At 39.5% G+C, this 24,893-nt stretch overlaps 5 protein-coding genes across 8 annotated transcripts in view; 1 reads left to right on the top strand and 4 right to left on the bottom strand.

Moving 5' to 3' along the window:
- Positions 1-11,711, top strand: part of LOC100118280 (chitin synthase chs-2) — a 31,360-nt gene extending 19,649 nt beyond the window's left edge. Inside the window, exons 3-20 of one of the 2 annotated variants that reach the window (XM_031933531.1) lie at positions 340-584; positions 1,430-1,723; positions 1,807-2,016; positions 2,092-2,436; positions 2,535-2,926; positions 3,221-3,488; positions 3,682-3,944; positions 4,025-4,483; positions 4,561-4,753; positions 4,833-4,987; positions 5,060-5,365; positions 5,530-5,777; positions 5,857-6,169; positions 7,371-7,547; positions 7,797-7,973; positions 9,469-9,630; positions 9,724-9,955; positions 10,135-11,711. In XM_031933531.1, the coding sequence (XP_031789391.1) occupies positions 340-584; positions 1,430-1,723; positions 1,807-2,016; positions 2,092-2,436; positions 2,535-2,926; positions 3,221-3,488; positions 3,682-3,944; positions 4,025-4,483; positions 4,561-4,753; positions 4,833-4,987; positions 5,060-5,365; positions 5,530-5,777; positions 5,857-6,169; positions 7,371-7,547; positions 7,797-7,973; positions 9,469-9,630; positions 9,724-9,955; positions 10,135-10,463 (4,768 nt within the window). In that variant the 3' untranslated portion in view covers positions 10,464-11,711. The remainder of the gene's footprint in view (positions 1-339; positions 585-1,429; positions 1,724-1,806; positions 2,017-2,091; positions 2,437-2,534; positions 2,927-3,220; positions 3,489-3,681; positions 3,945-4,024; positions 4,484-4,560; positions 4,754-4,832; positions 4,988-5,059; positions 5,366-5,529; positions 5,778-5,856; positions 6,170-7,370; positions 7,548-7,796; positions 7,974-9,468; positions 9,631-9,723; positions 9,956-10,134) is intronic. The other variant, XM_008216907.3, reaches the window with a different exon arrangement.
- LOC100679889 lies at positions 8,827-12,846 on the bottom strand. Of its 3 annotated transcripts, XR_512979.2 has the most exons (7): positions 12,487-12,842; positions 12,038-12,308; positions 11,763-11,954; positions 10,553-10,705; positions 10,035-10,471; positions 9,717-9,943; positions 8,827-9,637 (listed from the first exon to the last, which is right to left on the bottom strand). XR_512979.2 is itself a non-coding variant. In XM_008216910.1 (4 exons), the coding sequence occupies exons 1-3, from the start codon at positions 12,689-12,691 to the stop codon at positions 11,771-11,773; spliced, it is 660 nt and encodes a 219-aa protein (XP_008215132.1). In that variant the 5' UTR covers positions 12,692-12,842; the 3' UTR covers positions 10,667-10,682; positions 11,763-11,770. The 3 variants fall into 3 exon arrangements, 2 of the variants coding, with proteins under 2 accessions (XP_008215132.1, XP_003423841.1); XM_008216910.1 differs by lacking the exons at positions 8,827-9,637; positions 9,717-9,943; positions 10,035-10,471 and having other exon boundaries at positions 10,667-10,682; XM_003423793.3 differs by lacking the exons at positions 8,827-9,637; positions 9,717-9,943; positions 10,035-10,471; positions 10,553-10,705 and having other exon boundaries at positions 11,683-11,954; positions 12,487-12,846.
- Positions 12,847-13,435: 589 nt separating this feature from the next.
- LOC103317861 (ankyrin-3-like) lies at positions 13,436-15,575 on the bottom strand. The gene has a single exon (XM_008217800.4). The coding sequence runs from the start codon at positions 14,630-14,632 to the stop codon at positions 13,547-13,549; it is 1,086 nt and encodes a 361-aa protein (XP_008216022.1). The 5' UTR covers positions 14,633-15,575; the 3' UTR covers positions 13,436-13,546.
- A 3,178-nt stretch (positions 15,576-18,753) lies between these two features.
- Positions 18,754-24,428, bottom strand: LOC100678259 (putative ankyrin repeat protein RF_0381). The gene is made up of 3 exons (XM_008216901.4): positions 24,070-24,428; positions 22,978-23,365; positions 18,754-22,876 (listed from the first exon to the last, which is right to left on the bottom strand). The coding sequence occupies exon 3, from the start codon at positions 20,172-20,174 to the stop codon at positions 19,239-19,241; it is 936 nt and encodes a 311-aa protein (XP_008215123.2). The 5' UTR covers positions 20,175-22,876; positions 22,978-23,365; positions 24,070-24,428; the 3' UTR covers positions 18,754-19,238.
- LOC116738453 lies at positions 22,446-23,146 on the bottom strand. The gene is made up of 2 exons (XM_032602135.1): positions 22,978-23,146; positions 22,446-22,876 (listed from the first exon to the last, which is right to left on the bottom strand). Exons 1-2 carry the CDS (start codon positions 23,144-23,146, stop codon positions 22,446-22,448), a joined length of 600 nt encoding a protein of 199 aa, XP_032458026.1.
- Positions 24,429-24,893: the final 465 nt, after the last annotated feature.

Genomic DNA, 24,893 nt, shown 5'->3' with positions numbered 1-24,893 from the left:
GTATAGTATGTCTAATCGCGTGCCACAGTCTTTGCTTCATTTTTCACTCGAGTTGGTTAATAAGTTAATGAAGCCGTTAACCGCGAGGGATCGAATATATATATATATATATATATATATATATATATATATATATATATATATATATATATATATATATATATTCGAAATAAGGATGACTTTTAGTGATGACCGTAATTAATAAGCTAATTTTATAATGCGTTCTTTCGAGATTATATTATATATTAGTTGATGCTTCAAAGTTGTGACACCTCTGATATTTTCTAATGGTTTATAGTTTATATAATTATAATTAATATACCTTGGAACAATCCATAGTCAAAGAACCGTGGTGGAGACAAAAGGATGGGACGTGTTCCGGGACCCACCGCCGAAGATCGACTCTGGCTCGATGGCGAATCAGAGATGCCTCGAGATCAGCGTCCAGATAACAAAAGCCGTGGTCTATCTTCTAGTCTTCGTAATAGTCCTGGGCAGCGGTATCGTCGCCAAGGGGACCATCCTCTTCATGACCTCGCAGCTCAAGGCCGGCCGCACCGTCTTCTACTGCAACCGGCAGTTGGGTAAGCGCTGCATTATTATCGCTTTCTATTCTAAACCATGGACTCATAGCGCTGCTGCAGTTATTGCGGTTTTTTGCATCGCTGAGCGCGACGAGGCTCAAGTTCGATCGGGAGATTATTATTATTTTTTAAAGCGAATTATTTTTTCGCATCGAAGTTCAAAGCTTTCTGTAATCGCTTTTTTTCTCCTAATGATCGGTAATTCAAGCAGATCGCTAATGCTCGATAAAGACACTCGTTTGACACAATCGTTAACCAATCGATCGATTATAAATCATTAAGCGCCGCGTAATTGCGCCTATCGCTTGTGTCAGGTAATAAAAGCCGAAGAAGCGCCAGCCCGACTCTTTATTATCCTAAAGCAATTTTCTCGCGATTGCAGCTCTCTCGACATCTTTTATATGTGTATTATATACACCTCCGTACGAAGCTCCGTCGTGCATTTGGAATCGAGATGAAATTAGTAGGCAGGCACGTGTATATATAGAAAAACGCTGCGGTAACGTAATTTATGCGAGAGCTATATATATACACACGATGTGCTCTCTTCTTTTGTTCGATTCGGCGTAGGCGCAGCTGTATGTACACACACCATCGCATCGCAGCTGAAAATGATTAACATCCGTTCAGAATGTTCGCGTTTACGAGCTTGTAATATTATTCGTGATTAGCTCGATTGCGAGATGGTTTTCGTTTTCTATTCTTATACGAAATGAAATATGCATAATCGAAGAATATAAGTCAATCTGAAGTTACGACTACAATTGAATTGGATATATAGTATATAAAACAAAGTCACGAGAAATCTCAAGGTTGCATAAAAAAGCCCGTCTTTTCCCTCTCAGGTCGTGACAGACAGTTCGTGGTGACGTTACCGGAGGAGGAGCGGATAGCCTGGTTCTGGTGCATCGTGATAACGTTCGCCGTGCCGGAGATCGGCACGCTCTTCCGCAGCATACGTATGTGCGTCTTCAAGTCGTGGAAAAAGCCCCTGTCCTCGCACTTCATGCTCGTCTTTGTCATGGAGACGTTCCACGTTGTGGGTCTGGCGATGATGTTCATAGCGGTGCTGCCTGATCTCGATGTTATCAAGGGAGCCATGATCACCAATTGCGTATGCTTCGTTCCTGGATTGTTAGGTATGACGACTTACTCTTTAAAGTACTCGATTATTCTCGAACCTAGTTGGAACTAGTATGAATATATCGTTTGAAAATTCTAGGTATGATGTCGAGAAACAAGAACAAGGACGAGTCACGTCGTTTTGTGCTAGTCCTGGTGGATCTGGCAGCCCTGGCAGCTCAGGCGACAGGTTTCGTCGTGTGGCCTTTACTCGACAGAAAGAACCCGTCTCTCTGGCTCATACCACCCGCGCTTATACTCGTTTCCTGCAGATGGTGGGAGAACTACGTGTCGATCCAGAGTCCAATTGGTACGATGGTTTCTGCATTTTAATAAAGGGAATACTGAATTGAATATTAAATAATAACCATTTAACTGCTTCCAGGTATCATAAAGTCTCTCAGCCGCGTGAAAAGAGACCTGATCCAGACGCGCTACTTCACCTACATCTTCATCTCGGTCTGGAAGATCATCGCGTTCGTGATAAGTAGCCTGGTGATCATACACATGAAGGGTGAAAACGTTGGCCATTTCTTTACCATGCTGGGCACTGCATTCAGCGAGCACAAGATCACTGTTCAGACCGTTAAAACCGACGGCGGCGGAGCCATACCTGATCTGCTCGAGATCCTGCCGAACGGCGAGACCGAGATCGTCGATGCCGATTTCCACACGCCCATATATTTAATGCTGCTGTGCATCTTCTGCGCTTACTTCATGTACATCTTCGGTAAGAATCTAACGTGTTTGGTTTCAGGTTTACGTATAACCTAGGTTGAAACATGAATAATGCGACGATTTTAACGTTTTTATTTTTGTTCTCTCCAGGTAAATTCGCTTGCAAGATCCTGATACAGGGCTTCAGCTACGCCTTCCCGGTAAACCTAACTATCCCCGTATCGGTGTCTCTGCTGATCGCGGCCTGCGGTCTACGCAACGGAGACCCCTGTTTCTTCCACGGCACGATTCCCGACTATCTGTTCTTCGAGTCGCCTCCGCCTTACTTCCTCAATGACTTCGTGTCCAAACAATATGCTTGGGTATGGCTGTTGTGGCTCCTGTCCCAAACCTGGTTCACCATTCACATATGGACCCCTAAGTGCGAGAGGTTGGCTGCCACCGAGAAGCTCTTCGTCGTACCCATGTATGATGCTCTGCTTGTGGACCAGTCAATGGGACTCAACAGAAAGAGGGACGATCAGCCGGAAGTAAAAGTTGAGGTAAGCAATCAAAATCAAGCTTGAAATTAATAATTCAATCGACGTTGATCAATCGCGACAATTAAAAATTCCCAATAGAATAGTTTATAAAATGTTGATTTATACAGTCGCACTTTCGATTGAATATCATTATAAAAGCCGGAAGCTTTCACCATTGACTAGCACGTCCTTTTAGAATAATTATCAAGATAAAAATATTGTCAAAAAAAAAAACGCACGAGAAAACAAAAGACATGAAGGGAGCGATACAGCAGGTATTGTTATACTGACGGGGGGTCGACCTCGATTTCGCAGGACCTAGCGGAGATCGAGAAAGAGAAAGGTGACGGCGATTACGAGACGATCTATGAACAGACGGACGGCACGAGTACGCCACCCTCGGCGATTAAAAGCAGCGATCACGTGACGCGCATCTATGCATGCGCGACCATGTGGCACGAGAACAAGGAGGAGATGATCGAGTTCTTGAAGAGTATCCTCAGGCTCGACGAGGACCAGTGCGCCAGGAGAGTCGCCCAGAAGTACCTCAAAGTCGTCGATCCCGATTACTACGAGTTCGAAAGTAAGCGTCTCTCGTTATCTTTATTACGCAAAGTTGCTTCCATAAGCGATAAACGTTCAGCTGTTAAGAAAAATTATTACAGTTTTTACGGAGAGCCAAGAGATCGTAAAAACTTTTTTTCCTTTGGTGATACAAGATGAAACGTTTGCGCTCTTTGGAATTAAAAACTAAAATTAAAATACCCACTTTACAGCTCACATATTCTTCGACGACGCGTTCGAATTGTCGGATCACGACGAGAACGAGTCACAGGTGAATCGTTTCGTGAAGCTGCTGGTCAACACTCTGGACGAGGCTGCCTCGGACGTGCACCAGACCCGGATGTACGTGAGGCCACCGAAAAAGTACCCGACACCCTATGGTGGTAGACTCGCCTGGACACTGCCCGGAAAGACCAAGATGATCGCGCATCTGAAGGACAAGAGTAAGATTCGTCACAGGAAAAGATGGAGCCAGGTGTGTTTGAATTTCACAGGCTTATATTCTACTTTTCTTACTTCCTCAAATCGTCATACGGACAATTTTTCGCTTCACAGGTGATGTACATGTACTACCTTCTCGGTCACCGTCTTATGGAGTTGCCGATCAGCGTCGATCGTAAGGAAGTGATAGCTGAGAACACCTTCCTCCTGACCCTCGACGGTGACATCGACTTCCAACCGTTAGCCGTGAAGCTTCTGGTCGATCTCATGAAGAAGAACAAGAATCTTGGTGCAGCTTGTGGTCGTATCCATCCGGTTGGCTCAGGTCCTATGGTCTGGTACCAGATGTTCGAGTACGCCATTGGTCATTGGCTGCAAAAGGCTACCGAGCACATGATCGGTTGTGTACTTTGTAGTCCTGGCTGCTTCTCCCTGTTCAGAGGCAAAGCTCTCATGGACGACAACGTCATGAAGAAGTACACCACGAGGTCCGACGAAGCTAGACATTACGTGCAGTACGATCAGGGCGAGGATAGATGGCTTTGCACGCTTTTGCTTCAGAGAGGCTATCGGGTTAGTAGAAGGAATTTTTTGATTTATGCTTTGAAATAGGCGTATTCGCCCGATATTTATTTGTATAATGAATTCAGGTCGAGTATTCAGCTGCTAGTGATGCTTATACTCACGCGCCCGAAGGTTTCAACGAATTCTACAACCAACGTCGTCGATGGGTGCCTTCTACAATCGCCAACATTATGGACCTGCTGATGGACGCGAAGCGAACTATCAAGATCAACGACAACATTTCCATGCCCTACATCTCTTACCAAATACTCCTCATGGGTACGCGATGTTGCATTTGTGTAAAATTCTTTAATTGTGTATATTACAGTATTTACAACGTATATTTGTGTCGCTAAAGGTGGTACCATCTTGGGCCCTGGTACGATCTTCCTTATGTTGGTGGGAGCTTTCGTCGCAGCCTTCAAGATCGACAACTGGACCAGTTTCTACTACAACATTATTCCTATCCTACTGTTCATGCTCATCTGTTTCACCTGCAAAGCTAGCATACAGGTATAACATTTACGCCTTCTCAAAATAACTTATGATATAGTATATTATTAATGGCAAATTAAAACGTTCCAGCTACTATGCGCGCAAATACTCTCGACGGCATACGCGATGATAATGATGGCGGTGATAGTCGGTACAGCGTTACAGTTGGGGGAGGACGGTATAGGTTCGCCCTCGGCGATATTCTTGATATCACTGTCGAGTTCGTTCTTCATAGCAGCCTGTCTACATCCGCAAGAATTTTGGTGTATAGTACCGGGTATAATATATCTGCTCTCGATACCCTCGATGTACCTGTTGCTGATCCTGTACTCCATCATCAATCTTAACGTTGTCACCTGGGGTACGCGCGAGGTTCAGGTCAAGAAAACGAAGAAGGTGAGAGTGATGCTATCAAGATTTTCAACTTGTTTTGCTTATTTTATTAGGGTTTGATTAATGCAGTGAAGCATTGAGTTGTAGTCTGCTTATCTGACGGTAGCATGACATGTGAATGAATGAAATGTACAGGATTAAATTTTAAATAATAAAATTTTAACCAGGAACTCGAGCAAGAGAAGAAGGAAGCCGAAGAAGCCAGGAAGAAAGCCAAGCAGAAGTCTTTGCTCGGTTTCCTGCAAAACGGCGTCGGTAACAACGACGACGATCAAGGCTCCATCGAAATCTCTCTGGCCGGTCTTTTCAAGTGTATGCTCTGTACCCACGGTAAACCGTCCGACGAGAAGCAGCAGCTCGTCGCCATCGCCGAATCTCTGGAGCAACTTGGAAGAAGACTCGATACTATCGAGAAGTACGTCTGTCTTCTTCACTTTTAATTTAGACATCGGGAAAAAAAGGCATTTCTAATCACAAATTAAAAAAAATCACAGAGCCGTGGACCCACATGGTCACTCAGGCCGCAGACGCGCCTCATCGGTAGGTTCGCGATCGGCGGACCATCTCGGAGCGATCGGTGAAGATCCTGCCGAGGAAGACGGCCGTGACAGCGAGACTGAGACGATAGCCAGTCAGAACACGGAGAACAATCGTGGGGAACTTGGATTCCCTTCGAGGCCTTACTGGCTCGAAGACGAGTGTTTCAAGAAGGGCGAGGTCGAGGCGCTATCGATGCAAGAGGAGATGTTCTGGAAAGATCTGCTCGACAAGTATCTTTATCCTATTGATGAAGACAAGGCCGAGAAGGTATGTGCTCGGATTTTTGGATGGGGGTGATTAGGGAAGCGTGTGCGATTCGATTTTTTTTATTTCTTGCTAATTTTATTGTGCTAGTCTTAAAGTTTATAGTTATAACTAATATATAGACTTTCAATGATTGTTAATTACATGAAGCAAAATTTCTTTATAGTTCTTATTAAAAAAAAAAGTTTTCAAAATACTACTCTGATTTTTGCGATCTAAAGAAAAACAGAAAAATCTAAATCTTTTATTAAAATCATTTTCAATATAAATAGTAGTTTAAAAATTAAAAAAAAAGAATAGATATGTATAAATAAATAGTTTCAACTTTTATAGTTCAAAAATCGAATCGATATACGCACATCATCTTGCTCGGAATCCAAAGAAAACCCTACTTACCCCACACCTTATGCACCTAAAATTCACGTTGCTTCATTATATATTTAACTAGCCAAAAAATTTAATTCAATAGTATATTTTTAAACTTTACCTGAAGTTATGACGTATATAATGATCCAACTATTACGTAAACCCTTATGAAAAAAGCTGTAGAAAATTTTGCTGGTTAGTCTTTTAGAACGGCTTTTAGAACGGACTTAAAAGATCGAAATTCTTATTAAAAAATGTTAAAGTTGAAATACTAGCAGATAAGCATATTTTTGGAATTTTAAAGTATTGGATAAAGTACATAAGAATTTAGATCCTGAATCCATTTATAAAAGTGTCGAAGGATAATGTGAAAAGTCTGAACAATTGGCTGCGAGTGATTATGCAGAGTATGCGAAAATATGCATACATTGTTGTACTGAAATCCCTTGTACAGACTTTATACAGCTTTTTTCGCAAGGAAAAAATTGTCTAACTTTGAAAACGCCAAACCGTAAGTAAAAAAATCTTTCATGTCACTTCTTTGTTTTTTAAAATCATTTCATTCACTTTTCATTTGAAATCACAGAAATTTTATTATTTTTTTTCATCCATGTCAACTAGTTTAGTAGACTGTTAAAAAGCTATTGTTAAACATATCATTTTAAATACTTTAGAGTTACTTTTCTCCTAATCATCATTTGTATATAACTATAACAAGTTAAACTCTCCATAATAAACTGCATCGCTTTTCATCAAAAATCAGAAAAATATATATGAATTAAAAAAAATAATGCTAAACTCGCCCTTGCCCCTCTGTTGCGCCATTGAAAACTCGCAGGCGCGAATTGCCAAAGATTTGAAGGACCTGCGCGACAGCAGCGTTTTCGCGTTCTTTATGATCAACGCCCTCTTCGTCCTGATCGTCTTTCTGCTTCAACTTAACAAAGACCAATTGCACGTGAAATGGCCCTTCGGTATCAAGACCAACATCACCTATGACGAATCCACCCAAGAGGTAAAAATGCGCTCCGCTGCGCGATCCGTGCTTCCCTGGTACCAGCCACTCTTGTGTCGCCTCTACAATATCTGTGCAAAAATATTTTATTTTTTAACTAATAATTTTTTTTCAAATCGAGCCAAAAATGAGCAAGATGGAAAATAAAAAGCGGAGCACGGCGTCGCGAGCGGGGCTTAAGATTACTTTACTAATGATGCACGTTTTCTTGTTTTCTTTTTTTTTCGCGGCAAAAAAAAACAAACACAGGCAAGGATAGCAGCGGACCTGATCGAGCTGAGGAACAAAAGCGTGTTCGCCTTTTTAATGTTCAATGCCTTGTTTGTATTGATCGTATTCTTACTCCAGCTGAACAAAGATCAACTGCACGTCGTTTGGCCTTTGGGCGTCAAGACGAACATCACGTACATTGAGGAGACTTCGGAGGTACTGGCTTTCGCCTGATGTGTGGAAGCCTCGACACAAAGCATTTTAAAAAAGCAATAAAGTGTTCTCGAGAGTGACTAACCTAGTGGCTATAGGAGTGTCTCGTTTGTTGATTTGATAAATTTTTTTCATAATGTATATAATAATAATTCTACGAGACATTCCGTTAGAACTGCACTCACTCTTCTGGTTCACGAAATCTGTGGTGTGTCTTATACTTGTGTCAATAACAAAAGAAAAAGGTTCGACGATGAGGTTCACTAAAACAGGCTAGCTTCTAGCAGGACATGTCGGTGACTCACCTTATACCCTCGGGGTCGCGGGTGTTTTTACCGGATAGCAGCACTTTTATATTCGTTTCGTTTCTATATACTCTATTGTGTGTACATATCAAAATTTTCTATTCATTTATCATTTTCATCATTGAAGCGTACAGTCTTTATAATGGATTCGATAATGAAATTTTTTTCTATAAATATTTCATTCAGACTCTTCGCTTCGATCTCTATCACGTGCACATACAATCTATCACTCCATATTCTGTTTCACAAAATCGATCGATCCAGGAATACAATGCATTATTCGATTCTTCGTACAATAGGATATGAAACGATTTTCTAATATAGCAGCACAAACGAACCGAACGTATATACCCAAATACACACTAATTGGGTTTTGCCTGGCAGCTGGATGGATTCTTTACACACCTGGGACCCTCCTAATGTGTATACTGTGTCTAACTCTAATTAGACCTCTCGTGAATAATTGTTAATGTTAATTGTTACGGAGGATGCACTGGGATGGCGAACTCACTACTACTGCGGTTCCCCCCTGGAGACTTGTGTGTCCATAATAACTTGATGATTGTTTTTATTTATAAATATTTATATCCATAAGTGTAATATCTATATTTAACAACACCCTTTTGTGGTGGGCTTACAGGTGTCTTCGTTTGTAAATATTATGTATATGTGTTTTAACACAGCACCATATATATTAGGCTAATCGTGAGCTCCTTGTCCTTGTCACGAGATTTTTCTTAATTGATTGAATTTCGATTTTTTATTATTGGCTATTGAGATTTTAATACGTTAAGCGCTTCTGAACCATCCGAACTTTTTTCAATTTATATTCAAAATTATTAAAAACTGATATCATGCTCAAAATTTTCAAATAAAGAGACTTGTACACTTGTTGTGTGCAAAAAAGGCATAAAAAGTTGACGACGGCAAGGATTCCTCGCGAACTAATAAATCAATAATAAACAATTAGAGATAGCTAAAATCCGATCGAAATATCGTACCTCCATACACTAGAGCTTAAAAACGCTTACACCTAACAGAATATATATCTGTACAGCAGTAATATACAAACTGCGCGTCTCGCGAATGTAAAAAAGTGCGATACTTCGATTGGACGCAGTAACGTTACACTAAAACCGGGAACCAAGAAATTTGAGCATGCTGGACCTGACAATTTCTCTTTTCCATTCTAGGTGCACATTTCCAAGGAGTACTTGCAACTCGAGCCAATCGGTCTCGTGTTCGTGTTCTTCTTCGCTCTGATTCTCTTGATACAGTTCAGTGCCATGTTGTTCCATCGCTTCGGAACGTTGTCCCACATCTTGGCCAGTACCGCTCTTAACTGTTTCAAGAAGGTACATACTTTTTTTGTTTGATAAAAAATTATTTCTCTTTCACTTTCCTGAGTATTTTCATAATATATAATTAATGTTTTTATTACTTTTCAGCCCACAAACGACTTGTCAGAGGACGCGTTGTTAACAAAACATGCGGTGGATATAGTGAGGGATTTGCAGAGGCTAGACGGTATGGAGGGCGACTATGACGAGGGTAGTGGAAGTGGTCCTGGTAGACGAAAGACGATTCGAAACCTGGAGAAGAGCAGAAAGAAAACGCAGGCGATCAACACGCTCGACGTCGCTTTCCGTCAACGTTTCTTCAGTATGGCTGAGGGACAAGGTAATGATCGTATGATTTAGAATTTTCAAAAGACTGCATCAAAGCTTTCGAAAATCTCCAAAAATGTTTATATACTTACAATAATTATGTACAAATCATCCAGCTTTTAGAAGATGTCAACTCATAGTTTTTCAATGAAATATATCAACGAATGCAAACACTTTCATAACTCATTACAGGCCTTCCACGCAACATGTCAACTCGTCGCTCGACGAAAGCTTTCAAAGCTTTCGAAGGTCGTCGCAACAGCATAATGGCAGCGCAGCGCCGCAAGTCCCAGATGCAGACCCTAGGTGCGAACAATATTTACGGGGTCGCCGGTAACCCTCTGGGCATCCAACCTCGACCCACGAGAAGCAGTCAGATATCGGTGAAGGACGTGTTCGAGAATCACGGAGCACACACCAATGCCGGTTACGAGGCCGACGAGAGTCCCCAAAACAGTCTGAGGTTGCGGCCACTGGAGAACCATCAGATCGCCTGGCGCGAACCGAACTCAAACCTGTGAGCATAAGACTTTGATACGAAGGCTTTGTGTTGAAAGGATTTTCGAGAAGTGAAAGTTGTGCTTCGAAAAAGCTCGAGAACCAGACTTACTGAATTTATGTTTGCTTTTGAAATGCTGACAATTCTAAAGACAGCAAAGAGCGAATCCGGGTGAACTGCTTATAGAAGAAAAAACTTCTTGATCAAGCTGCATCACTTTTTTTCTTCTTATGAAGGTAGTCTATAGTAAGCGTACAGAAAGATCTAAACGAATTTTTAAGTTAGTGTTGCATACGTATGTATGTATGCACATGCCTTCACTTCATTTTTAAACTTTTTTATCTGATAAAATTGTTTAAAAACTGTCTTGATAAGATTTAAGCACTGATGACTATATTTTTAGGATGAGAAATCGCATTTGAAAATGCATTTGATAATATTAGTCGACTACCATATAGTTGTTCGAGATACTAGATTGAATTTTAGGTAAAATGAAGGAATACTCAATCAAAACAATGCTTAGATTGCTTAAAATTGAATAGCATTTTCACACGAAAAAAGCTGACATGACAATACTCAATTATTTTTTACCATGACAAACATAAGAATTACTTTAATGATTACCATTCGAAGTGATATTAATTGAATAAACATTGTACATGTTTAGTGTTAATGAAAATGTGAAAATTTTTATGAAGAAATTTTCATTAATTTAATAAAAAATTAGTTTTGATACGTTGAATTGTTATCAAGATTAACGAGGAGATTATAGGACATAAGTTTTTTTTTTAATTCATAGAAAAAAATCAATTAATATAAGAAACAGCAAGTTACAAAAAAAATTAACTCAAACCGTCGAATTTAGTGTAACTCTAATCGAGGTGGTTCATGATAAAATCGCTAGCATGGTTGTGCTCACTTTGTTTTAAAAACAGTGTGTATAATGAAGTAAAGAGCAAAATACATGCTTATAATATGTATTTGCATATAATTAAGGATTTTTTTAATCAACACCATTTTCTGCAACGTTTTTACCGGATAATCTCGTTTATCCTACTTTTTAATATTTTTGTATATGTGATCGAATGAGAATGTGTTATTTAAATTATGTGCGTGTCTGGTAGACGAATGTCAAAGGTGTATCTTATTTTCTGTTGCCAGAGTGCTTGTATGAAAACTGAGAGATTATTAGTTTTGTAATAGAAAAAATTGTATGATTGTTTGTAATTCATGATCATTAATGATTATAAATACAATTTCTTTATATTAGATGACTGTTCGAGGTTTTATTTTTCCAAAAAATTTAATTACTCGCGACAACCTTTCGAGTCAAGCTTGGAGACTACGACCTTCTCGGACTGCTTCCAGCATTAAAAACACGTGAGCCATCATCATGTAATTGTTGACTACTCGCCTTACAGACCAGGCCAAGTCTTTTTCCGGTGCCAATAACAGAAAAGAGATCAGGTAAGGCAAATAAGCCCAGAAACAGTATTTGTTGCCTTTGATCCATCTATAGGGAATTTACAAAATCAGTAATAAATTATATAATTTATGAAAATGGAAAAATTCCAAATTCAAGTAAACGCTTTTCACCCGAATGATCCTCCGGCCAGTATCCACAAAAAATGATACCATTTGTTTTCTTGATATCTAGGATAACCTCCGCACAAAGCATGGCGCAATTCAAGTGCTGATAGTAATGATACTATAAATATACCCGTTTTGCGATTCTCATGCGATTCGCAGACGGCGTAAATTAATCCTGACATGCTAATGACTCGACAGAGCTTTTCGTGCAGAGGTCCAATTCGTAGTACCGCTTTGTCTTCATCTTCACGAGCTGATGTCTCTGTTCGATTGATGGCTAAAATATACCGTAATTCGGTTTTTGATTTAATGTACTTACGCATGTAAGCATAATTTATTTGAAAATATAAACAGATAAACTGTGTATGTGCTAAGGAGAGATAATAAAATGAAATTGGAAAAAAATAGCCTAAAAAAGTTGGAAAGAAATGTAAACTATAGTCATTTTCACTTACAACGGGAAGCACATAAAATCAAAGGTGATAAGAAATTAAATATAGATCTGAAATTTATCGCTAATACTCCTACTGTAGCAGCTGTTAAGTCTGGTTCAAAGTTAAGAATGGTAGTCGATAATTTTTTCTGCGTATGATAGATGCAAGATGCGGTTGCCAAAATGAGTAAACCATTAGATAATGCTATGTCATAGATCGAAAACATGTAGAAACTTTGATTTTAATAAGCTGTCTTTATAACTTTTGTGGAATTTAGTGAAGTGAACGCGAATTTAGTACAGTAAGAGTATGTATATTATCCAGATGATAGCCCGATCATTTTGTGCAGGTTGACTGATTTTTTAACCTTACCTTTTCATTGAAAGTATATATAGGTATAAGTGAAAAAATAAGTTCGAGTTTGTTTTAATCAGAATAAATAAGTATGAGAAAAAATAGGTTTATATAGGTATAAATAAACAATTAGATTTTATAATCATCAATATAAAATATTTATTTATTATTTAATTCTATGATTATTATACAAATGAATCGAATCCTAGTGAAAAATTCATTTTAATATAAAGGTACAAAAAACATGTTGCATATAATTATATAGTAGCAGGTATACTAAAATCGCAGTATATAGTTGAAGATTATTTTAGAGACGCATATAATATGAACGCTATTAACGCAAACGAACAAATTACAATTCTGAAATAATGATCGGATATCAGAATAATATATAATGAAAATTGATACTAATCTAATGCAATATATAACGCCATTGCATGTACATAAGCTTCTAACATTCCCAGTCACATTTTGTAAAATAAAAATACATCGCTATATTTAAGTGTCAAATATTACGCAAAGTTAAATGCACGAATATCATAAATAAATAGCAAAAATAAAAAAATTGAATCATGTTGTTAAATAATCCATACGCATCGGCAAATCAAGTTCGTCATTTTTTTTTCTTTTCCATAAAAAAAAAAATCGGTTCAGTGAGGCAAAGAATCGGCAAAATCTGCACTGGAACCATACTCGCATCCGCACTCCAGCAGCTCGTTACATATCTCTAGTTCAAGATGCACTTCTTTCCGGCAATATGTTTCCAAAACTTCTTGATCAGCCGGCTGTAGTAGCCGCCGGTGTTGCTCTTGACGACGTACCTGTTGAGTATCTCGGTGATCTTCTTCCTCTCGCTCTCGGTGACCCAGAGCAGCGGAGTGACGTCGATCTCGCCCTTCTTCATGATGACGCTCACGTCGCCCCCGTAGCTGAGGATCATCTCGGTGATTTCCTTCTGGCCTTTGACGGCTGCGCAGTGCAGCGGCGTCACTCCGGTCCTGGTTCTGGCGTTGACGTCGCTGCCGTTCTTCAGCAGCAGCTCGGCGACGTCCTGAAGTTTCCTCTCGACGGCGATGTGCAACGCCGTGACACCGTGTTCGGTGCGGGACTTGACGTCGGCGCCGTTGCGCAGCAGCAGCTGCACCATCTCGATCTGTTTGCTCTTGACGGCGAAGTGCAGCGGCGTCTTGCCGCTCCGGCCTCTGTAGTTGACGTTGGCGCCCTGCTCGATGAGCAGCTCAGCGATGTCGAAGTGTCGCCGCAGGATGGCGATGCTCAGGGCTGTGTAATCGCCCTCCATGTCGAGGTTCACGTCACCGCCGTGATTCAGGAGGAGCTCGAGGATGCCGCGATTGCCGTTCGCCGCGGTCACGTGCACCGGCGTGGGGTTGTGATTTTTGCTGTCCCTCTGGAGGGATCGGTACTTCTCGCTGAGGTTCGAGACGCTCTTGTTCCTTTGGCCGGTGTAGGGGTTGAGCGTGTACGAGGTGCCTACGCTGAGGTTGAGCGAGCTGTAGCCGGTGGAGTTGATCGAGGCGCTGCGGTATCGGTAGAAGATCTCGCGCATCTCCGGATTGGGATCGGCACTGAGACTCTGCATCGGCTCCTTACCGAAGCGCATACGCGCGTTCGCGTCCGCCCCGTGTTTCAGCAGGAACTTCACGACCTTCTCGTTCTGCTTGAGCACCGCCGAGTGCAGCAGTGTGTCCTGGTTCACCGCTGGAGCTACCTGCTGTTGATGCTCTAGGAATTCGGACGATTTTTTTATCTGGGGCACGCGTGCCGGCTGAGCGATCGGCTGTTGACGATCCATGACTTATCGGACACTTTTTTTTCGATTTTCGATTTTTGTCACCTCTGTGATTTACGAATTTGCGATCGCTTTTACGCACCGACTGACGCGCTTTCGACTGAGAGTATTTCCAGAGTATGTAACAGGTAACAGATGTAAGGACCGCACGACTCGAGCTTCGTCAGGCGACTGACCTGAAGAAGCCGGTCTGTCGCAGATCGGCGGTAGCTCCTCTCGACCCCTGGAGTCGGGAAGGAGGAGTAGAGGTGCGAATTTTTCCAATTGGCCGTGGGCTCGGCGGACGTTCGTTGGGGGTAGCTGTATATGCGATGCGACCCTCTCGAGAATGTTCGTAGGGCGAGGAGATAGCGTTATAAAAGTAGCCGATATTACAGCCGGACGGCGACATTGAAACGCGCAGGTATAGGGTCAGGAAGAGGACGAGGGATCCCTTTGTTTGAAATCGGTTGGACGCTCTGCGGGGGGTAGGATATTTATTGGAGCGCTGGATTATGCTTAGCGCAGAGGCGAAGAGCTGCGCACATTAAAAACAGCTTTAGTTACAGCTTAAGTTTGGCCGATGAGAGGAATAGTTTCGCCGATCTTTCTTTTTGGGAAGTTTGGAGGATTTTTGACAGATGTGGAATGTAAATTTCGCATACGAGCTATTGAACTGACGTGGATCGTTGTCTTGTTGTATCTACGCTTTGATTTTTGTTTTCTAATTGATGGAAAGATGATGTACATGAAGCAGGAAAGGCTGAAGGAGATGACGCTGAAACGTTTGTGTAGGAACAGTTGGAAATGATCTATTAGCACGTTAATTATATATCGACGCTCCTAACGAAGACTGGCACCACTCAGCTAACTACGAACTCTAGTTCATTTCACGACTGTAACGAATAATCGCACGAAAACCAAGATTGCCGCGACGACTAGCTCGCTAAGAAACCTTTGCATCGAATAGTAGTACGTGTTGCGAGCTCGCAACGAAAACGATAATATTTATATGTATATTTGACAAGTATACAAGTATATCTATATACATTGATCGGTGCGTAAAATTACCATCACAATAACTAAATTTCGTCCGATTTTTACCATTCGAATTTCATTTAAATCGGTATTTTGTGCATAATAAAAAGTGTTCTACAAAGTTTTGTGTATAATGCGGCATTTGCAATGTGAAAATAGGGAAGACCCTTTGAGTCTCGTAGCGACCCTCGTAAATGTGGCTCATGTGTTTAGGATTACGGGCGAGCGTACTAGAATTCGGCGCGACTGGGTTCACGCGCTAGTTTTCGCCGCAGAGACGACAGAGCGTGCTTCTCTTCGTCTGAAACGTGGTTTTGGAGTTAGTTTTCGCCGCATGGAAGACAGAGAGTTTTCTTTTTCGTTGCGAGCTCGCAACACGTACTACTATTCGATGCAAAGGTTTCTTAGCGAGCTAGTCATCGCGGCAATCTCGGTTTTCGTGCGATCCTTCGTTACAAGCCCTCATTTCAGTCTTGTTTTCGTCACAAAATAACTGTCGGTGCTGGCGTTCGCGGTTGTCCCGAAACGCGTGCGAGTCTTCGTTAGGAGCGTCGATATAATATATTAGCACGATTTTGCCTCTCAGTGTCCTTTCGTAGAATTTCGTGGTTCTTACGAAAAAGATTATATCTCCCTAACACGCGTATCTTCTCATTAAAACAAGTAGCATATAATATAGAAAAAAATCTCTCAAAAAATAGCAACGAATCAATTGTGGGTATAAGACTGCAGCATATTAGCGTTTACGTATTATAAATCATACAAAATTTCTTTTTACAAGACAAATACATAATTTCAGGTAAATTTGACTTCCCGACCCTAGCTATAGGGTACATTAGCAACAGCATCCCAGGTATAGGTTAGCTGATGTTTTTTCAAAACACAATTAGAGAAGCTCTTTCATCGCTCCTACGAGGATAATATACAGTGTTTTTCAAATTGAGCCAAGAATAAAGTAATGGAAAACTAAGAGCGTTTTTTAGGCACGACTACGATACGAAACTGTCTGTGTACAGTTTTGTTAGCAAAAAATGTGTGAGATGCAAGATGTGAACTACAAAAACATTTTTCTTATCCCGATCCTCTATGTTGTTTTGAAATGCGAGCACAATTTGTTTGAGTTTTATATGTCATTTTTAATAAAAAATTTGTTTGCGATGCAATTATCAATCAGACTTCAGCCTCAATTGATTCAGGCGCGAGTTAGCACGAACGATGGTATTTAGGATAAAATAGTAGAATTTCAGAAAAAAAGCACCTAATTTTTATTTTAGTTTTTCTAGTACCACATAGCACATGCAGTATTTTCAGAAATAAAACTCGCGTAAATATTTAAATAAATTAAAATTTTTTATTCATTAAATAAAATTATGTAAAATTCGTCTAAAATAAAAAAAAAATAAAACTACATCATATCTGAAACGTATGCATTATTATATGTTATACACGTGTTAGAGGCCGGTAATATAAATAATACCATCATTGACTTATTTACACAAAATACAAATGTATAATAGATTCTATATAAATATTAATGTATAATGATTTTGCCTCATCTGACATTTATTAACGACAATTTTTTAAATTTCATTCACATTAAAATTTTTATTATTTGTATAACACATAAGGCATTGTACATACGTAGAAAATTTCAACATGTATTACTTTTTTCACGTGCAGATAAATCAACCGAATTTTAATGAAAGTATATTTTAATTAAGTCTATATATTTATAAATATTAGATAATATATCTTATTGAAACGAATTTATTATAACGAAAGTAATCAGATGTCAAACTCTCCACTGCGTATCTAAATTACTACAAACTGTACTAGTTTGTAGTAATTCTAGTAATATAGCTATATTGCCTTAATTTCCTTTAAAAAAATTAATAAAAAATAGATAAAAAAGCTACCATCTATAATCGCTTTGCTTCCATCTTCTCTATATTTTGACTTATATAATAATATGTAAATCGAATATTAACATATTAGTTAAAATTTCGATATAGTTTTAAAAAATATACCTTTAAATATTTGTATTTTTATAAACTATAAGATTTGTTTATAGAATATTCTCATTTAAACTACCAAAGTTATATAATTTTATATAGCAACTATTTTAAAATTTTTTAAAATAAAACCAATTTACATAATTTATTGGATTTAATTAACATATCTGTCATGTGTGTGATTTTATCCAGGCCTGTATGAATACTTACATATAACATATAGTATTTAAATATAATAGAAATAGGCTAATTCGTATATATTCAAAAATAATAATTTATTCCGTAAATGCAATATAGATTTTTACAAAATATATGGTTATTATATAAAAACTTATTCAAAACAATTCATCTTAACGATATAATGCTGTATACATAAGATGATAATCGAATTGTTCGAATTCTAGATTCTATTTTTTAATTCATGCACGTGGTCTATGAAATTATGTTTATTTTAAAAAATCGTAATAAATAATTTAAGCTAATCTTTTTCATCTTTGTCTAAAATTAAGCCTTTTTATGTATACACAATTTTAGTCACATTGTATTTTTACGGAGTCATGAGAATATAGTGTCAATGTACTGTAAAAAATCTATGAATGTATTCTATTACAGTTTACTTATTTTTCGTTGTCTATTTAATCTTGAAAAATACCCTAATTTTCAGTTCTATCATTTGCTTATCTGCATATAAGTAACTACAGGTGAATTTTTGAAATCTCCAACGAACTATTTGATTCCACGTAAAAGAAATCATTGGTTTCATTATAACGCTCTTATGACTCTCATATTTTATAGGAAAAGCTTAGTTGTGCGACACATGGAATATAGCTTTACTTTATTTAACGTTGAAATATTTACAAGAAAAAATATTTTTTCCGTCCCTCGTGTAAGCTTGAAAATCTTTTTTCAAAGGTATTAAAAATAGCTTCTAAACTATATTGCGTATACTAATCTATTTTATTTATTGTAATATATCTATGAAAGACGTATAATTTTGATTGCAATGTTTCAGTATACTATTCATTTGAAGTATTTATCAATTGAGATATAATTGGTTTTGGTAAAAAGGGTTAATCAAGGTAAAAAGTCATCGTATGTGTATTTTTACAAATATAATTTTGTTTTATTCGCATTATCATTATCGCTATAAGTGTGAACATGTACAAAAAATTATCGTTTTTTTTGCTTTTGTGGATACATTTTCGTTCGCTATGTAAGTACCAAAATTTCACAAAAATCTTTAAAGCATATAAGGACGCATTTTTAATAAAAATAAACGCAACATTCATCCATATTCGTACGAAAACTTATAATACTATCGCGCGCTCGCATATCGCATACAACATAATTTGAAGAAAAAAAAACACTCGCACAATCTCACTCGCTCGCCCGTGACAATAATGAAAGTCAATAATATAACCAGCCATAAAAAAATTCACTTAATCATGCAGATCGTCCGGCACTTGAATTTGTCACCCCACAAGAGCAGACACTCATTTCTCTGCGCGATTTTCCGAAACATCGCGGGTCTCTTCTGCGCTATTCCAATCAGGTCTTTGAGGTTTCCGCTCTCGCATTGACTACTTTTTCTCCTGCAAGGACTCGGTTGATCGAAAAACACTCCTCCTGTCCTTATTGTTGCGACGGTACAGCTTGGTCACCATGGTGTTGTACCAGTTGACGATGCTCATCTTGGGCGTGTACTGGGCGACGAGTTCCCAGGCCCTCTTCTCCTCGTTCTCGGTGATCCAGCTGAAGGGCGACAAGTCCAGGGCGCCCTGTTTCATGAGGACGTTGATGTCGGCGCCGCTGCCGACGAGCAGCTCGACGACCTCCTTGTGGCCCATGACCACGGCGAAGTGAAGAGCCGTAGCGCCGCTCTTGCTCTTGATGTTTATGTCGGCGCCGTTTTTCAGAAGCACAGCGACGAGCTCCTTGTGACCGGCCTCGGCTGCGATGTGCATCGGAGTCAGGCCCTCGAGGTTGGCGGCGTTCACGTGGCCGCCGTGTTTCAGCAGGTACTCGAGCGTGCTCTTCTGCCCGGTCTGAGCAGCGTAGTGCAGAGCGGACTTTCCCCAGGCGGTGCTGGCGTTCACGTCGGCGCCGCATTGGACTAGGAGCTCGACGATCTCCTGCTTCATGAAGATCACGGCGATTATCAGCGGCGTCTCTCCGCCCTCCATCTCGGAGTTTATCTCTGCGCCGTGCTGGAGTAGAAGCTCGGCGATTTGCTTGCTCTTGTTGCGGCTGGCCAGGTGAAGGGCCGTCGTGGTCTTGGTGATGTTGAACTCCAGGTCATGGTCGTCGAGCTCTTCTTTGCCTTGGATCGAGTTGACGTACTTCTGGTGCTCCGTGTCGGTGACAAACTCGAGGGACAGCTGCTTGTTCACGGCACGACTGTTCACCGGGACAGCGTGTTTCAGGAGAAACTTCACCACGTCCTCGTTCTCCTCGATCACCGCCAGATGCAAGAGGATGGCGTCGTCCTGAGCGGCGTTGTGGTTTACGTCAGACATATTCTCACTGCGGGATGTAACTTTCAAACTTTCACAAACTCGAACTTAGTAATCGGCGAGACTCAGCTGAATAATCTCGGCAGAATCAAGAGCGTTGGATGCGTTAGGTTCTGTGCTTTCTGGAGTACTGATGACAAGACCGTGCCAACGGGATCATTTGTAGCCCATCCGACGAGCACTTGGTGGTAGGGATGAAGCCGGCATTACTTTGGGCCGATCGCCAATGACAGTCCAGGGAAAATTTGCAGGACCCACTTCTAAGGCATAACGGCGCAGCGCTTGGGGGTGTTGTCCTGTGGTTTATGAGGTGCAATCAAGCTATATGGGCTGGGAAATTCCGTTTACCGGCGTACGATGCGGGCATTCTTGTACGTGCCTTTGGAAGAATTTCGACCATCGAAAGTTTGCGGATATCGAACGATTCGTTTTTTAAGTAAACAAAAATAAGGTTTTTAAGCAAATCTTCTAAGTAATTCAAGCTCTTATCACAGTTTTGTATTGAATCGTCTGTAAACCAATTTTTTCCTAAATTTATCGCACTATATATACACACATATTATATATTTATAGTTCGTAAAGAACGTTGGTCGTACTGTAAGCGGCGACTGACATTTCAACAAAATTATACGTCTTTTCATACTCATTATGCCATGTTTCTATAAAGTAAATCAAAAATTATACTGATTTATATAGAGTATATAAAAGCAAAAAATTGTATAAAAAAAATAGATAAAACATTTAACTGTATAATATACGTATGTATACGATCTGCTATGTAATTGCCGTATATATAATAATTGGGGGGAGAGCTCCTGTATATGTCAATGATTCATAGAGTCTTATACAATTTGTATAGATACAAAAGTACGAATATAATAAATATCTGCAAACATGGTAACAGTATATTATTTCTCTTGGTTAGTCGTATTGATAATAATTATCCGATAGACTAATAATTATAGTACATTGTTCTAAGTAGGAAATTTCATTGAAAACTGCAATTAAAAAATTATTATGTATTAGGCTTCTCTTTACAACTATTATTTCCTTATTATTGTTTATTCTTTTTTTAATTCGCTAATTAAAATGCTCGTGACAGTACGTGAACGAACGACTATCAGAGTAAAATAATTGCTTCAAACGTTTTAATCAGAAACTCCTACTTAAAAAACGTATCCCGGTAATAAGTCGTATAGCTAATAAAGCCAGTTATGTACTTTGTAAAAGGTACGGAAATGCAGCGATGTATCTATATATTCTAGATGTATAAAGTTTCTCTGGCCTCTTAAAATCTTTCTCCGTTTTTCATCTCGAATAACGCTACTGATAGAAAAAACTAAACCAATAATAAACTTTTCCCTACATCGGCCGATCAAAACTTCTACAACTGCCATGTTTTTATATCGGACTTTGGTTTTCGTGAAAGATCTATGGGCGTACTCTATTTCCTCAACTATTCGACGGGGTTTCTCTAATTGTTCATCTAATTCATTTTCATTAACTTGTTTGAAATTGACTCAAGGAAGTATCTCGCATCGTTTTCCTAATATATAAATCTTATTCTCGGACCTATCGTAGGTTCTATATATGGCAACGCAGAGAAAAGTCGGTACAAATGGAAGATTATCGAACTTCTTTCGTTATAGGTCTGAACTTTTTACTACAAAGCTACAGTTTCTCCCTCATGTTACTATATATATATATGATTCTTGCGTTAACTCGCTACTTTTTTTCCCTTTTCTTTTAAGTAACCCGTGATCACCGGTTTTTGCTTATGTTCTCATCTACCCATAAGTCTCTTTGGTCTTTGATAAAATTGTCTGAAAGTCAAAAACCTTGAAAAATCAAACGCACATCGATATTATGCATACTTTTATACCAAATTTCGACATATATATATATATATATATATATACACGGTAAAGTTGAAGTAACAAATAACGGCTCTCTCGCGCTATCGAAAATTTAGCAGTAGAGTTGGTACATTCATCAGAACTTTTAAGTATTATGCAGAGCAACAAATTTTGTAGTTTTTGCGCGCAAGTATTTAAGTACGTCTTATCCAATACGTAGGCCTTTGAAAAAAAAAAATCATTAAAAAACGCCAAACGTCTTTAAAAACTACAACATTTTTCTCCGGCCGTCGACGCGACAGCCCCTCCCCACGAAACTTCATAAACATTGATTTTTCAAGCTTGTAAGGCGACTCCGTTTCCCTTATTTCGTATATCTCCGTCTAAAATCTACAGCAATCGAATCGAGATCATGACCTTAGATATCCTTGAGCGTAGCGAGGGCGAAGATCTCGACGAAGCCCAGACTGTACTGGGACAGATCAGCGTAGGGCACTTCGTAGTGGTCGCAGAAGTCCTCGGAGAAGTACCGGGAAACGGCGAACGATGCAGCGAGACTGAGTCCCCCATAATTTTCGTTGAGTAGGCAGACGATTATCAGCGCGGCCGACTGCAGCCCGAAGATAATGTTGGTAAATTTAGAGAGCTTCGAGCGGTCTTTGATTCGGGACGAGCTGAGCTCAATCACGCTCGGGGACAAGGCCAAGGCGAGAAGGAGGAAGCGCAACTCCTCGCGTACGCGATACTTCAGCAGCACCTCCGTGGTGAAGAAGGCAAAAGGCACGACCTCTATGATGCTCGTAAACAGCTCGTAAAAGTTTCTGAAGCGCTTTGTGGTGCTCGAGCCGCCTGTAAAAATATTTTATTTTTGAGTCGGAAGACACTTGAAAGCATTACTCACTGAGTTACTAATATTAAAAAAAAAATTTTGATAAATGTCAAAAACTAACCATATCTGAAGATGCCCAGAATGGAGTGCACAAGGAGAATCTGAAGGGCACGAACAGCCCAGCTTTGTTCGGTCACTCGAAGGGAAAAGGAATCCTTGAAGAATTTCATACAAGCTATGGTAATAACTAGCTTAGCTACGTGTGCTACAACCGTGCCTGGATTAGCCATTGTGTTGAATCTTGGAAGAGCTCCGTTACTATTTCAGACTCTTGAGTTTATGTATATAAGGAAGTTTTGGTCAAAGTATTCTTGCAGGATTTATGCTTTCAGTTTTTCAGCAATGACAAAAGATATGATAAAAATTTTAAATGCAATTCACAAGCCATTTAACAAATGACTTGGATTGTATAATTATCTTTGCAGCAGGTTCCTGTAACTACGTTGAAGCTGTAATAAAATAAAAATGTATTATTAGCATCACCCACTGACAGTTACGTAACAAAGTAGTTTGCATGAAAGGTTGTGCTGGCATTCATGACTTTAAAAAAATATGCCTAACAACAGGAAATATTAATAATTAAATAAGTGAAATTCTTATCTATTTTTTCTAGTATAACTTTGACAGTGTGATGATTATAACTCTAAAGTAAAATGACAGAGAGGATACTTTGATGCACTTAAAATCATATTAAATAGTTGCCTTATCATTGCTTAGCAACAATTTTATAAAAAAAAGCTAGCATTCTCATATTGTAAAATAAATGTTTACTTCCAATTCAAGTAGATCTACAAGTATTCAAATAAATTTTAATGGATAGCAAAAGACACTTAAACGCAACAGTGAAAAAATAATTGAGCAATAATTAGCACTTAGAGACTAATTGATGCAGTAAATCATCGAGCTGAGAACGATAGCTAATTTAAAGCCACCGATCCTTACGATATCATCCAACACTTGCTGTGCAACATTGTAAGCCTCACGTGCCACTAAAACCTCATCAAAAGAGATAAAAATAAACAATTACATAAGACATACGCACACATACTGACCCAAATACCTAAACACTAGAACAAAACCGATCGACCCTCCAATCAATCAATCACTGATAAACAGACCATAAAACCCACACCACGATCGAATTTATACTCACTGGCCTTTTGCGCGCGTCACCAAACTCCAGAGCACAAGCAGCAACGGATGAGCGGCACTGTCTCATCGCCAAAATCGTTCCGACGACGACGACGGCGACAATACAACGAGATCAGCTCGCGACAATAGCTCCTTCTTCTCCGCGACTCACTCCCTACTACTTCGTCCACTTAGCCGCTGCCGATGCGCTCTGATGTTATTGTATTGGAGAGAGACGTGAAAACTAACAAAGGAAGGAGGAAAAAAGAAAGAAATATACGATGATAAGTGGACGCGCGCGCGGAACTAGAAGTCTAGAACTAAACGCGAGCGCGACAACAACACGCCTGCAGCAGCTGTCGCGACGCCATGACTCGCGGTGGACGCGAGGGCCGAGTATATATGCATATATAGGTATAGATGGATGATATCACATAACCTAGTTTTTCAACTCAAGCAAAACAGAGTCTTCACTCGTTGCGTGGGTGCATGTGTGTATGTATAGTGGGTAATCGTATAATGCGGTGTGTATACATCGTAAGGCTTTTTATTGCCGCCGTGGGAAAACAAACGGATCAAGAGATGCGCGAGTTAATTTAGATGGATAATCGCTTTTGCGAAAGTATAAATATTTATTTGTCTATAGATTTAGTGAAGAGTAGCCGTATTATCGTTTTGCTCTCGCCAATAATTATAATGATCACAAGCAAACGCGAAAGTATAAGAAGACAAATGGATAGTAAAGATAATTTAACGCTGAAATAACTAACGAACGAGCATAAATTTACTTTTAGAATTTATCCGATAAAAAAAACAATAATTATACGAAAAAACGAATTCCCGCGT

Source organism: Nasonia vitripennis, chromosome 1 (genome assembly GCF_009193385.2).
Source record: "Nasonia vitripennis strain AsymCx chromosome 1, Nvit_psr_1.1, whole genome shotgun sequence".
Lineage (NCBI taxonomy): Eukaryota > Metazoa > Arthropoda > Insecta > Hymenoptera > Pteromalidae > Nasonia > Nasonia vitripennis.
Note: the sequence above shows the minus strand (reverse complement) of the source record. Positions and strands in the feature narration are given on the sequence as shown.

Excerpts from the sequence above, each read along its gene's own strand:
- LOC116738453 (XM_032602135.1), bottom strand. The coding sequence starts at position 23,146 with ATGGCTAATCCAGGCACGGTTGTAGCACACGTAGCTAAGCTAGTTATT. Across the intron at positions 22,877-22,977 it reads TCTGGGCATCTTCAGATATG|GCGGCTCGAGCACCACAAAG; the intron begins GTTAGTTTTTGA and ends ATATTTTTACAG.
- LOC103317861 (XM_008217800.4), bottom strand. The coding sequence starts at position 14,632 with ATGGATCGTCAACAGCCGATCGCTCAGCCGGCACGCGTGCCCCAGATA.
- LOC100678259 (XM_008216901.4), bottom strand. The coding sequence starts at position 20,174 with ATGTCTGACGTAAACCACAACGCCGCTCAGGACGACGCCATCCTCTTG.
- LOC100679889 (XM_003423793.3), bottom strand. The coding sequence starts at position 12,691 with ATGTTTTCGATCTATGACATAGCATTATCTAATGGTTTACTCATTTTG. Across the intron at positions 12,309-12,486 it reads GATTTTATGTGCTTCCCGTT|CCATCAATCGAACAGAGACA; the intron begins GTAAGTGAAAAT and ends GGTATATTTTAG. Across the intron at positions 11,955-12,037 it reads CTGGCCGGAGGATCATTCGG|ATGGATCAAAGGCAACAAAT; the intron begins GTGAAAAGCGTT and ends AATTCCCTATAG.